The sequence below is a fragment of the Gallinula chloropus genome (assembly GCF_964237585.1).
Source record: "Gallinula chloropus genome assembly, chromosome: 3".
NCBI classification, from domain to species: Eukaryota; Metazoa; Chordata; class Aves; order Gruiformes; family Rallidae; genus Gallinula; species Gallinula chloropus.
In genome coordinates, this window is record NC_140087.1 from 6,627,191 (window position 1) to 6,641,937 (window position 14,747).

The window sequence follows — 14,747 nt, forward strand, 5'->3', positions numbered from 1 at the left end:
TATTAAAAAGCAAAAGATCTTTCTTAAAGTTTCACATAACTTCAGCCCTGGAGTGAAGCAATTGCTGGTTTGGGGGACTGGTTCTTTGTGTTATCAGACAGATTTTAAGTTTTCAATCATCATTGTAAACAGCTACAAAGACATCTTCAAAACCACACATTACAATTAGGGCACCAAATAGTAATGGGTTTGACTAACTTGTTCAGCTACCCTGTGTACCCTGTGCAGAGTTTCTGTACAAGAAGCAGACACATGCATGTACATTCCTTTCTGATTTAAAAAAATACATGTTAGAAATTAAGACAGTTTCACTAAGGATGTGGTAAGACAGCAGTGCTAACTCCTTGGGACTCCACTCCTCTTAGAGATGCAGAAAGAGAAGAGGACATGTTTAGTTTTTATTTGTAACTACACTGTCAGTCATTGTGAAATTACCCTTTTTAAGGGCCTGGAACCTCCAAGGGTTCAGTTTGGGTTGGTATTTTAACTTGCATTATACTAACTCTGTTCTTGCAATCTGACATGACAGATTACAATTTTAAATGCATGTATAGTCACACTACATGTATAAAGCTGATGAGGGTTGGAAGGAATAACTCAATTGTTAGTGTTATAATGATGTCCTAAGTGTTTATAATTTACTGCTTAGTTCTTTTTATTTTCAAGGATACCTCAGGTAATAGGGAGGTCTCAGTGCAAGAGCTTCAGGGCAGGCACTGTATTTTTGTGTGTTATAGCTGCCCAACAGGGTTCGAATCTTGATATATACCAGTCCACAGGATTGCCATAAAGGGCAGAAAGAAAACAGACAAGTTCTAAATTCCAGACAAGTTCCAAATACCTGGAAAGTATCTAAACTCCATATTACTAGTTAAAAAGATCACAAGAATAAAGCATACCTGAAAATAAATGTACCAACCCAGCAGGTGTACATAATCTTGCAGAAGAGCATTTTTTGGATACTCACTCTGTTCCTTTTGATGCTTACATTTTCTAGTACTTGCTTGAACCCATCTGTGTTTTATCAGGGTGGCTGAAACAGGGTTTTCTGGTGAGATACCCACCCAAATTCACATGAAACGTTATCCTTAAACTACAGTTTGACTAAACAGCAGCAGCAATTTTTTAAGAAGTCCTAAAATCAAGATAGCAGATGGTAAATCTCAAACTGCACGCTTTAAGTAACAAGTATGTGCCTTGAAAGGAGAAGCAGCTTACACCTAAAATTATACTATGGTGCCTGCTTTCACAGCAAGGACATTTTTGGACTCTTTTTTTTGAGATACTTTTCTTTGCACTTCATCTAATGACAGTTTTGTTCTTAAGCTGCTATTAAAGGGCACTTTATACTTGGCAATCTGGATCTCAGAGATGAGGACACAGCATTATTCCTTCATTTTGTCTCAGTGTTTTAACGTTTAGGTTTTTAGCTTTTAATAGTGCTTACAAAGTAAATGGGAAGGGGGAGAATAGGTATACTTTAATCAGATTTCATTTAGACCACATAGAATAACACATTAGAGAAAAAAAGGCAATTACTTGAAAATAGTTGTATTTATATTCCACAATTTGCTCAAATACTGGTTGTTTTGGGTTTTTTTATAAACTTTCTACAGGATGTTTTAAAACAAGTTCTTCACATTGCTTGTCGACTATGTACTTGCGGAATTTGAGAGAAATAGCTCTGGTTGTTTTTACAGTTTAACACATATACAGTACCAAAACGATGGTGGTTAGTCACATGCAGTCCATATGAGATTCTAACATAACATTTAATGAGTTTTCTGATGTTGACCACCCCTTTGATGCTGAAGGTAATGCATCTGTAGAAAGCAGCGACTGTAGATTTGGGTTACTGCTCTCTGCATCTTCCAGTTTTTCAGTGTTGTCCTCCCAATTAATGTGGAACCTTGTGACTCTGGGATTAGATGCCAAAATATTCCTTTGAAGCTGGGAGAGAAGAAAATACAGGGATTATGTAATGCATACATCTCCAACAGGAGTTCACCTGCATATAGATTTTTTCCTTTTACTCTCCATAGCCTAAACAATAAACCAATTTGTTTAAAAAGGCAATTCATATAAATGAGTTTATAGCTCCTACCTATGAATCAAATACGCTCACAGAAAAAATGACTCGTTCATTTACTCTAATATCCTACTCAGCAAAATAACTGCTTTGAGAGGATGTGTGTTCAAGCCTGTATGAGAACTCTGCAAGTAAAGTGCAAGTGTTTATTATTTTAGCCAGCTTATAGTAAGTCAACAAACGACTACCCCAACAGTTCTGCAAACCACAGTACACATCAACTTTATGGTGTTTGCAATAATCATATAGATTCCATCCACTGTCTTCATTTAAGTGTACAACCTTTCTTTAAATTATCAGGCTTTAGATTAATTTTAATTTGCCTTCTACAGTAAAAAAACATTCCTTAGATTTGGAAGATACTAATATTGCAGCACTGGACATACCTAGACATTAGCCACAACTTATTCTGCTGGTTGGCCTTCCTTTTCCTTTGCATTTGCTTATGGATGCATCAAAAGAGGAAATGCTCACTTTCTCTTCATCTTTTGCCAGTTTTAAGATAGGCAGGTACCTCAGAAGGATGGCAACTTACCATCGCTGGCCACTCATGAATGTTAAGACTGACTCCAGGAAAGGTTTACTTTAGCAGTAATGCTGATTTTATTCTCCAAGGAAGGGTGCTCATTAACTAGTTCCCAACCCCTTTGGCAAGCTAATTATAAGACCATTTCTTTTTTTGAACCAGTATTACAGTTAAATATATTTTATAGGCTTCTCTTCTGCTTGTATGTTTAAATTCTATCCCAAAGTCACGTTAAGGACTTGGCATACAAACACATGATAGCTTTTGCTCTTTCACAGAAAGAGAGCCAGCTTTTTACCTAAGCAAATCAGAGAATTAAGACAAGTAGTTCCAGGCATTTCTGTATTCAAGTGCTTAAAGTAAGTCAACATTCTGGCATTCACACACAAAATAAAAATAAGTATGTGATGTAAGTCAAAGGAAAAAAGGAACAGGTAAGTATTAAGAATTCTCAAAATTAACTTTTGATTTATGTGCTAAGCATCTAATCCCTGAAATTTAAGTTAAGCACAGAAAATCATTAGCTGCTTTTAAAAACCAATTTACATGCCAATTCAGTTTAGTTATATTTGAAGATGAGTTTCAGGGACTACAGGGATTACCTCTGTACTAGTCACTACAGTACACACATTATTCCATTCATTTCTTCATATAGGCAGTCATAATTCAAGCAAACTTGAGAAATAACTAGATTTTCACCATCACACAACTTTCAGAACATAACTGTGTACACACGTGCATCAACTTTTATAAAGAGAAAACCCAGCTCTGCAAGTAAATATTCCATGGAAACCTTGTTGATATGTAGAGTCTTCCTGGGTAGGGTATTTCACATGATTTTGACTAGGTTTCTTTGTGTAATTGATCCTTTTTCTCAAGGCATTAGGTTCCAAATAATTCTATTTCACAACATCTTTTAATTCTAGTCCTGGTTTAATTTTTACCATGAAGGATTTTTTTTCCCCACAAACTTTCTGTGTACTTCCTTGGTCAAGTTGTCCATTGACTAGATAACCATCCAACATGCTCTTAATGGGTTACCCATCTTCTCTCATTTTACGTGTAACTTGTTCTTCAGTTTATTACTGTTTTGCAGAATCTGCAGCTCTAACATTAGAGCTGCTGGGTGGTGACTGTGTTAAATTAATACAAAATCTTAGTTCCAGGTTGACTGTCCTAGGAAAAACATTCTTTTTTCTGAAGAGCAGAGCCAGTTTGTCAACAGTGGTGCAGACAGAGGGAACCCAACAGTTTATTTCAAACAGTGTAAAATAATCATGAAGTCCAGCCAAGGCTTGATTCAAGCTGGTGGAAACTGTTGGCAGAGTTGTCCACATTTATGGCAACTACACTTGTAGCTTGTAGCTTGTTCCCTCAAATCTTTTCTATTATTCAATGCCTCGTGCCACACACTTCATGGAATGACCCAGGGTTTCTTAACAACAGATGCTGAGGTATGACTAGACCAAAACATGCCTTACCTTAGAAAAATCTGGCTTTACTGGTGGATTCTCTCTCAGTTCTGTTTCAGTATATTCATTGTTTACGTAGTAGCCGACTCTAATAAATTCTTGACCTCGATAGGTGCACGTAATTAGCACAACTGTTACACCTACTGCATCTGCATCTGGAATAAGCCCTGGGTTAGGTGCATCAGCCTAAATGTGAAAGAGAAAGATGGATTAAAATCAAGTTGATACCACATGCCTATCGAGCACAGGAATCTTAAGCAGGATGTCTTAGCAGCCAAGTAGCAACTGCACGTAAAGGCTTTCTCCAAGTTACCCAGAAAATGTATCTGCTTTCTTAACTTCATTAGCCCTGAATTTAGGACAGGGTCCTCTAGAGACAGAATTGCTTAGAATACTGTGTGCTGACATTTCCCATGGGTGTTTAGACAACTTTGATCCAAAATTACTTTTAAAGACATGATCATCTGAACTGTTGTTTGAGCAGATGAACCAACATCCCTTCAATCCTACAGCACCATTGACCTCCAGCCCATCTTAGCAGCTTTGCAGGTTCATTTTTGTTTTCTTTTGGTACCTCTGAGGTTGAATTGGTCTCTGTGTGTGTTTTGAACACAACTAAACCTTTAAAAATACAGACTGCCATTTATACTTCAGCAAGAAGAGCAAGACAGGCTATGATGAGGTTTGAGCTTTCCCACAGATTTCTAGGAAAGGAGGAAGCTACTCTGTTTTCTGCTTCCTTCCACACACCTACGTGTGTTAAAATGGACAGAGTTAAATACATCATCTCCCTAAGATACCTGACATATTTTCAATCTGGATGCAATCCCAATTAATAGGGAACTCTTGTAATTTTCCTCAGCACCCTTACTTACTGTGGCTCTGCAGTTAATCAATAAAATTTGCTTCATAAAGTGTGGGTCACATCAGTCCCTTAAAATGCTTCCTAACTACACATTTATTGATAAAATGTGAAGCCTCAAAGAAACAGCAGTCTAAGCATAAATGAAACAGCTTTATAGTTACAGTTTTACATGAAGATCTGAAGTCAAGAGTGAACACCTGTGGTGCAAGTACAATCTGGTATTAACAATGAATGCTAGAGGGGGTCAGGTGTAACAAATATTGCCTGAGGATGAATGGCATTAATTCCTGCTGTCCCTATCATCCCTATTTTTATGTACCATTTATATGTTGGAGCACTGGAATTTGGGAGCTAGTGGTCATGCATCATTGGCTTCTGCTCTTTGCTACTTCAATTCTAAGCCTTCAAACCCATCTGTTTTTTTATAGGAAGCCCTGTAGGCACTTTGCAGAAAAATTAGATGAGTCAGACCTTCCAGGTACAAATACACCAGGGGGAGAAAGAAGCAAACAGGCAGTTGGGTAGAATGCAGCTTCCTCCAGCCCTGAAGGGATCAGAAAATGACCAAATGGCTTTACAACTTGTGTGGGGAAATGGCAAAGATGACCAAGAAATAGGTCAAGTGGAGAAGCTTGAAAAATTTAAAAAAAAAATTAAAAACAATAATCACAAGAGCTGTCAATACAGATAAAATCAGTACCTGCATTCAGCAGTCCTGTTCTTACAGTGCCCAGAACCATTTCATTACTTTAAATTCTACAGTGGGCAGTTATAGAATAAGATATTGCAAAAGGACACGGTTCGATTTAGCCCCCCCCAATACCCAAGTCGCACCCTAATGTGGTATTTTAGTTCCTCCAGGCTCCCACTGTCATTGTGTGTCCTGCAGAATCCTATGATAAAGCTGTGAACCCAAGGAAATACTGCTTCAATCCTACTTCAGTCTCAAGCATTATTTTGCTGAATGGAGAAGACAGTAAACACTTTTAAAAAGCCAGTTCTCTTTTCCCAAACTTTCAGCTTCCTGCCTTGGATGTCAAACCTCTTAATTGCCTGGGAAACACACAATCATATACAGGTAGAAAAATAAGCACACTTAGTATGACCAAACATTAAGTGAGCAGTTGCAAATAGGTATTTTGGTAGGCAAAAGGAGGCAGTAGGATTAACTTCTGCATAAAAATCACTGTCTTAATGTCCCATTTTTATGCTAGAAATTACTTAAGAACTTTATGAAATCACTCAGTGTATATGTTGTCTTGAATTATCATGCTTTTCCACATGATCCATTTATTCACATAGCTGTTACTGCAGAGTAGCTAAGTTAGTGTAAGGTCATATCCCTGCCTCAAGACAGTAAATTATTTATGTGCTTATATTCTCAAAAAGAAGTTTCTGCAAATTTATTACAAATCCTCAAGTGCATAGAGAGAAGGAATCAGGTTTCACTGCTTATAACTTGATACTTAGAATCAAGTAGGGTAAGCTGTTGGCCTTTAATATTGAAATGTTTGTAGCTGTTTAAAAAAGCTGATAGTGTAAGTGAAAAACACTATAGTTTTCCATCTTTCTATGTGTGAGGTTGAATTCCATATCTGATAAATAACTTTTTTTGATAAAGGTAGTTTTATTATCCTTGGTATTTTATCTGTGTGCTTCTCCATTTTAGTTGCTATTACAGCCATTTTCCTACATAGAAAAATCTACAGAATGTTATTATTGCTGAAACACACCTCTGCAAAGGTCCTTCCTCCCCCTGTCCCCAGCAAAAACAAATCTCTTATTAAACCCCTCCTGCAGTCCTGAGCTCTGCCACATTCTGGCTTCCTCTCCCCAGCTGCTTCAGTTTGGTGAACAACTTAATTTCCATCATTAGCAGAGGCCTATTGCAGCACTTTGGTGTTTGTTGGTCTCCCCTAATACACATCAGCTGAGTCCAACCCTCACCTGAAATCCAGGGCTTCTGAAGTCTAATATACTTAGACCAACAGTACTTCCTTAAGAAATAAAAGGGTACTTTCATTATCATTCCAGAAGGAATGCTGGCTCTCTTACAGGACCTATTCCAATCTAAGCAAAATGTCTACATATCTACTAATTTAACTGCAGAATCGGTTATAACTGAGACACAATTCTACCCTGTAGAAACTGCAAGACCAGTAAATTGCATTTGCAAGGCCTTCCTAATCATACAGCCCACTTGTGCCTTTTGAGGCACCTGCCTCCCATCACTGTCCACAACAAGTCTTTCTAACTAGGGAAAAGTGCATCTTTTAAGTTAGAAATGCAAGCACAAGCTACAAGGTAGCCCCTTTAAGGGCAACAGAGGATCACCTATTTCTGACCAATTAATGCTGGAAGTTACAGTAGCTTGATAATGGAGAACTATTAATAAATGATGCACTTGTTACACCGCTACTTTATCTGTGGTGTAGAAAAATTAGGCCCAGCTCCAAAACGAAACAGAAGTGTTTCCAGGCTGATTTACATGCCCATGGTTGATAAGTGTAACCTGCAGCCTATTCTTTTAGCCTGTCCTGTAAGAAAAAAGGTTTCCTGGAACTTACAGAATTAAGATGCCTCACAATTGCTGGTATATTATTTTAAAACAGTGTAAGTGAGAAACAGGAAAGTGAATTCATTAGCTTTTTTTAATGCTCATACTCCAGCATGCATTTGCCATTAAGTAGTTAAGACAATATATAATGTTTGGGTAAGTAGCATGATGCTTACATGATGAACTGGACTCTGTTGCAATCCAGGTTTTTTTGCTGATAGATTTTGCTCTCAGTTTACATGAAAAACACTAGTGTTTGATAAAAAAAAGTAAGCTAAATCATACTTTTGATAAGACAACCAACCCCCCTGAACAACCTGCGTAAGAGTTTAGGCGAGTCTGCTTTAGTCATGTGCCCTTCCCTACCTACCCCCAATTTAAGATGGAAGCCAGAATAGGCTGGAAAGCTGTGTTACTGTTGTTCTTTCCCTTCATTACTCCTTCTTCACTTTTGGCTTTAACAGCACTATGTCATAGGACTGCCTATCACATGCACCAGGATCTACACATTTGCATCCCAAGTGCCTGCTATCTACCACTGGAATTCTGTCTTCACAAATGGCTGTATTTTGTTGTGATTTACCATACTTACCCAAATATCATGGTTGTACATTTATGCCACCAAACAGAAATTAACTCAACTGTGCTGGCAGACTTCTACAATGAGTCTGTTGGCCTCATCTTCCTTAAGATGTTGCCTACATTAACCTAGTACTCAAAATTGCCTCAAACTGCCACCAGCTGCAGTAGAGTTCCATTTGATAGCACTGCTGTAAACCAGGTAACCAGCACTCTGGATAACTGAGTGACCTAGAATATGTTTATGGACCAGACCAGTCAAAATCATCAGTAGCTACAGGAACAGCACTTGGGGTATCAAGAATTAATGAAGTGACACAAGTGAAAAATACTACCTTGGAAATATCAGGGGCAAGAAACATCAGTTTACACCTTCCTTTAAAGTTTGTATCATACCTGAAGAGCTAGCAGAAATATTTCTCTACCATAGCATTGTTTTTTTTCCAAGTGCCTCTCAGTTCGATAAGTCATCTTTAAACAAATTAGCACAACCCTTTTAGAAACAATTTAATCAACTTACCTGAAATACAAACATGTGTCTGCCTGCTGGAACAGGTCCTACTAAAACAGAGTCTAACACCTGATCATACTCTTCACTTTCAGCTGAACCCACATAAATTATTTTCCATTCCAAATCTACAGCAAAACAAAAACAAAACAAACAGGACTTTAATATTACAGTCAAGGGTCTTCCACTCTTGCCCATGTATGCTTTGGTGTAGCCTAAATTTGCTTCTTTGGCAACAGACCTAAAGTAACAAGGACCTGTCCACAGGGTGTGTTCATGCCTGACCCAGTCCTCATGGGCCCAACCATCCCACCATCTCTGTCATTCAAAACTGCAGAAATCCCTCTATTTGCAGATTTCATACAGAGGACAAGGCCCATTTACATATTGGGATCTTCATTCTGCTTTTTTTCAAAGCTTGTCAGAATGGCTTCAGCACAGGGATAACGCCTGTAACACCCTGCATGCTTTGAATACTGACTCACCTCCCAAAAAGGAATTCCTCCCCATATACACCTCACAGCTTAAACTGTACCCATCATGGAAGGTAGCTAATTGAATAAGAGAGCCTGTTGTGTAAGCACCAGGCATGCTAGCTGCACATCCCCATACCTTCCATGTAACTTGTGTAACCAGACAAGTGTGTAGGATTGTGATAGCCCTATTAGACCATATTCTCATCACAGATATTGACACTTGGATTTTACCTGCATCCTGAAATGCTGTTACAGGCAAAAAGAACATGCAGCATTTTGCTTCCTAGAGTAATGCAGCAAAATCATTTATTTCTTACAATTCTGCTTTTTCTAACTCACCCTCTCCACCACAGGTGTTTGAAAGTTAAAATTGCAAATGAGCACAAATTAGCTCTTCCTGGGCCAGCTTTTCACTTTCACTGTGATTCCAAAACACAATGCATAAATACATGTACAGAACTAATCTTGAAAGACAGCCTTGGTTATTTTCAACAAGAGGAAAAAGATCAGTATTACAGAAAACATCACTAAGTCTATATTGGTTTTGATGGGGTTTTGGGTGTTTTATCATAACTGTTGCTTCAAAACTGTACCTTAAGAACTTACATCTATGCCCTGATTGTCTGTGCAAAAGCACAGACCTGTACTCCATTACATTTACTTTATTATGTTCTGCAAAAGGTCTGCATTATGGTTTCCTCCTGCAGGAATGAAACTTGGGCACAGAGAAAACTTAGCATTTTAACACAACTTGGCTGCTTTTGGATTGCCAACTCTTTCCTCATTAATAAGCTCTTCTTGTTTATCATACTTAAACCCCCAATACCTGCATTGATGTTAAACAACATCACTAACTTAAGGAAGGGATTTTACTTCTTTATACAGCACCATCAGCCGAGTACTGTATCAGAGGTTCTATTTACCTTGTTGGCATGTGGTTATTTTGCTACTGCCAGTACTGCAGGCTACTCATCCAGGACAATTAAGGACCTCTGTGTCAGCATCTGAGTGTAGTACCACTTACAAGATGACTTTTAGGCTGAACTAAAGATTATCACACTACCACATGCCGTTATTCTAAGAAAACAGTATACAGTTCATTCTAGATCCTCAATATTCAGTACTGAAAAATGGACTTTTTAAAAATAAGCTTTAAGTTGCACATGTAATATAGGTTGACCAAAATGCTGTTTAGGTATCTAGATCCAGAATAGCTACTTAAAAAAAAAAAGCCTGGCCTTCATTAATTTGATACCAGTGGTGCACAGGGCTTACTGAAAACAGCATGGTGAACAGACAAATTAACACATAAAAACTGAGGTAGTGACAGCAAATTTTTCATCAAGCGGAGAAAGACTGTGCTTAATCTTAGTGTTAAACATGAAAGATAGCAGTTCCCTGCCTGAACTGATCCTGTAGTCTAACTCGCACTTCGGTGGGGGAAGGGAACTGGGAATTCGGCATCTGACCATCTAGAGTTCTTCTCGTCCCGCCTGTGCGGGCACAACTCTGTCCCGAGAGTGAGGAGCACACTGCACACCGCCACACACAGCGGGAAGGAAAGGCGCAACACCTTCCACCGAGCCCCTGGGGCAGGCCCAAGGGGTCCAGCACTCCATGGAGGTATCTCAGATGAGGCCAGACTGACCGGAGATGGACACCCTGCGGCAGGCAGCTCCAGGCGGTTGTAGGAAGGCAGGAGCCTAGCGGCAGAGGCCCGGAGAAACTCCCAGGCCCAGCCGAGACTTCCTCTAAAGTTCCCGCCAGCGCGGCCCGTCCCTGCCCACGGCGGCGGAGCACCGAGCCCCGCCGAGCGCGCTGTCACCAGGCCGCCGGCAGCAGGCGGGGCGAGGCAAGTTTAACCGCCTGCCAGGCGCTGTCACACAGCAACTCCGGGTTCCCTGTCGCCATCCCTCTTCCCTCGGCTCCCTGGTGAGCAGGCGGCGCTTGGTCTCCGCCGGGAGCCAGGCAACTGTCTTTTTCCGCTCCCAGGGAGCCCCAGCCGAGCGGCCTCCTCCTTCCAGATCGCCCGCGCTTCCCGGAGGGGCAGGCGCAGCGCGCTTCCTCACCCAGCCCGCCACCGCCTTCCTCGCCCCGAACCGCGGTATTCAAAACTCCCGCCCGAGGGGCGACGCGCGGCCTCTCGGGGCGACTCCCGCAGAGAGCCGCGGCGCGGCCTGCCGGCGACCCGGCGGGCGGCGCTGCGGAGCGCCGCCGAGGCGAAGGCGGTTCGCGGCCCGCCCGGCTGAGAAGGCGGGAGCCTGCCGGCGGTGGCGGCGGCGCGCCCTTCGGCGGGGTGCGCTGCCGGCGCCCCAGAAACTCAAGCCGGGGGTCTACGCTGGGCGGCTGTAAGGGCGGCGCCGCCGGTGCCGCCCCCCCCTCTGGCGGCAGCCGGTAACTTTCGAGTGACTTCCAAAAATAGTGGCTGGCGGCCGGCCCCCTCCCCCACCGGCGAGAGCTCCCGCAGCCAACGTACCGTACCGCGCTGGGCCTGGGCACCCCCATGGCTGCCAACACCCGGGAAGGAGCCCGCCCGCCCCTGCCTCCCGTAGCCATTGGGGAAAAAGGAAAGGAAAAAAAAAATTAAAAAAAAATAAAAATTTTAAATTAAGTAATAAAATGGAGCACGAGGCCAACAAAACGCGCGTTCCGGTGCGTTTTCCGCGCTCCGAGTAACGCCTGGGCGTAAGGGAGCCGGCCACGCAACAGCCCCTCTCCCCGCGGGCGCGGGGATGCGCGGCAGCCGAGCCCGGTTAACCCTCTCTCCCTCTCACGCTCTCCCCCCCCACCACCCGCCCCCCCCACGCACACACAAAGCTGGCAACATGGCTACCACCACTCAAACAAGTTCCTCGCAACTTGAAGCTCGCCTCGCCGATGGCGCGGCGCGGAGAGCCGGCCCCGGTTCGGCGGCCAAGGCAGGCGAACGCCGCCAACTTTCCCCGGCGGGCTCGGCCGAGAGCGGTTTTCCGCCGGAGGCTCGGGAGCCGGCGAGAACATCCCTCTGCCTCGGCACGGCGATGCGGTGAAGGAGAAACTGTAAAATTGTACGAGCAGGCCCTGTGCAAAGTTTAAGCCTTAAAACCCCCAGAAACTGAGAGCCCAGGGTTACAAAACCCGCATCGGGAAAAAATCTACTCACCTTCCGACAGGTCCTCTATGCACTCAAATGTGATTTCGAATTGGAAAGGATTGTAGAAAGGAGAAGGATTATCCAACACCACTACATTGTTCACCTGAACCTTTGCCATATTTTGAAAAAAACACAAACAATAGGAAGAGCGTGCGAACGCAGCACAACAAAGTCCAGTGTGGTGGTTTGTTTGCAACGCACAGACCCCCGCGGCCAGTGCCTGAGCGAGGCTGCGGAGCTACGAGTTGCAGAAACTTTTTTTCCCCCCCCTTTTATTTACACCAGGAACACTCCACACTGTTTGCAGCTTTCCTATTTCACTAAACTACAGCCCATTCTGCCCTGCTCGCCGCCAGCGCCCGCCCGGATTGGCCGCACGCCGGGCTAGGGCCCTCCTCCCCGAGTACGGCCGCCGAGCGGCGGCAAGATGGGCTCCTCCGCTCTCGATCGGCCCCACGGCAACTCGCAGCGGCGCCCCCGCCCGGCCTACGGTGGAAACAGCCAGCCAACGGCCTCGCCGCGCCGGGAGGGGCGGAGCCGAGCCCAGCCGGGCGGAGCCGGGCAAGCCGAGGCGCCCGCCCCGCCCGGCTTTGCCTCTCCTCGCCCTTGGGGTTCAGGCGTGTGCTGTGGGGCTGGGTTTGGTTTTTTTGGGTTTTCATTTTTTGTAGGCTTTTAAAAAAAACCCCTTTGTTTTCCAAAGGTGGCCGGGGCAATGCGGTGAGGTGGTTTCGCTGAGGCTGGGTGGTGATGGAGTCTGGGGGCTGTGGGGCTGCTTGGGGGCCATCAGAGGCCAAACCCGTGGGGCAGCTGCTGTGTCTTGTTCAGCCCCGTAGCGCTGACATCCTGGCCAGAGGCAGTGGAGGCAGGGTAACAGCTCACCGGGGTGCTCCCTGAATAAAGGGGGGTTTGCTTGTGTGGAGCTCGGCATCCCTGACTGTCTGCACATGCTTGAACTCTGCTGCGGATCCACTTCCCTGCACAGATCCACCATCAGAGAGGCTGTAGAGGGGTTGGAGTGTGCCTTTTACGCAGCTGTGCTGTAAAGAAGCTGTTCCATTCCCACATTTGTAAAGAAAGGCCTAGGTAACTGCCAAACAATCTGTATCCCTATACAGAGCCCAGAGGAGGCCATCTTGTGTGGCAGCGAGAGGCCTGTAGAAGCAGCCATCTTGTGGCTGCTACAGACAAGGGATAGGGAGGAGTGAGGTGCTGCGCCAGCACCGCTTTATGTACCTGGGCCCAGTGTGTGGGAATGGAAGAACAGAAGGTGCTCAGGGCTTATCGGGGAGGGGGTGAACTGTGTGCCCTTGCCACAGGAGGAGATTCTGTGTGGAAAGAAATACACAGCCAGGCTCTAGTAATGTCTATAGGGAGCCCGTGGATGCGGTGGAATATGCATACCACAAAGGTGTATAGGAACCATTTAACCACCAGTGAGGAAAGGCCGAGCCCTGCTCATGGGAGCAGAGTGCTGCCAGATCTGCAATGAGCGAGAGCTGAGGCACAGAGGCCTTTAGCCTTTGACAGATCTCCCAAACCTATGCAAGGCTTAATGACACTTTTGCTTTGTATTTCCAAAAACTGTCATTTGTCTGATCCTTACCTGATCTGTTGCTTGCTCCACTTTCAAATAGCTTTCTCCACATACCTGACAATGCGAGAGCTTATTTTTGGGTTGTTTTAATCCCAGTATATGATTGACTATCCAAGTTGTTCAGTGCAGAGCCCAGGAAAAATTACAAACAATGGAGGGGATTCCTCACAAGCTAAAGTACACATTAGATTAGCAGGAAACGTGTATTTCTAATACCTTTTTGCTGACTGGGAACAAACAGCTACTGTGGTGGGCTGCACACTGGTAAGAAAGCCTCAGCATTGCCTCCTCCCAGAACCACGGGAAGGTTAGGGGGAGGAGGGGTTCTTGGGCAGGAGATTTTAGGCTGGTTGCAGCTTGTCATCTAGTAGGATATTTTGAGCTGAACACTGGAGTGAAAGAGAGCTAAAGATAGGGAAGAAGCTGGGAAATAGGAGGGAATAGAAGATTTGAAAGGAGCTGCACATGCTTGATAGTGAGTGGCTGTTTCCACAGTTGTGCAGAATTTCTGACCTGCCATGCTCCTAGTGTTGTATCATATGTAGATTTACTAATCCCTGATGGGAACTTTTTTTTTCCCCTGTTTCATCTGTGGACACCTCTGGATATTAACTTTTTTGCTTAATGCTTAGAGAACCCCAAAATCTCATAAAGAAATGTAATTGCCCTAGCTTGAAGTGAGAATTTGTCTCCATTTCCTGGGGCCAGGAGTTAAAAGACACTTGAAATAGTATTTTTTTCCAGACTTTGTTTTGCAGCTCTGAAATACTCGTCTGGTTTAGTGGTTGATGGGGATAAAGAGCTGAATGGGTCTATTCCATAATTTTGTGATCTTTGCATTTGCTGTAATTTTCAACTCAATCTGGCAGATTTAGTCCTTTTACCCTGATCTCTTTTCTTCAGTTAACAAAGTCCTAAAGCAAGTCACTATCGAACATGGGAAGCATA

At 43.6% G+C, this 14,747-nt stretch overlaps 2 protein-coding genes across 2 annotated transcripts in view; one reads left to right on the forward strand and one right to left on the reverse strand.

The window, feature by feature from the left end:
- MCM9 (minichromosome maintenance 9 homologous recombination repair factor) overlaps positions 1-14,747 on the forward strand; it is a gene marked incomplete at both ends in the record, with an annotated part of 48,038 nt that overhangs the window by 19,119 nt on the left and 14,172 nt on the right.
- On the reverse strand, positions 1,460-12,352 carry ASF1A (anti-silencing function 1A histone chaperone). Its single transcript, XM_084262219.1, has 4 exons — positions 12,215-12,352; positions 8,609-8,724; positions 4,097-4,273; positions 1,460-1,950 (listed from the first exon to the last, which is right to left on the reverse strand). Exons 1-4 carry the CDS (start codon positions 12,321-12,323, stop codon positions 1,738-1,740), a joined length of 615 nt encoding a protein of 204 aa, XP_084118345.1. The 5' UTR covers positions 12,324-12,352; the 3' UTR covers positions 1,460-1,737.

Excerpts from the sequence above, each read along its gene's own strand:
- ASF1A (XM_084262219.1), bottom strand. The coding sequence starts at position 12,323 with ATGGCAAAGGTTCAGGTGAACAATGTAGTGGTGTTGGATAATCCTTCT. Across the intron at positions 8,725-12,214 it reads CATAGAGGACCTGTCGGAAG|ATTTGGAATGGAAAATAATT; the intron begins GTGAGTAGATTT and ends GTTTTGCTGTAG. Across the intron at positions 4,274-8,608 it reads GACACATGTTTGTATTTCAG|GCTGATGCACCTAACCCAGG; the intron begins GTAAGTTGATTA and ends TTTCACATTTAG.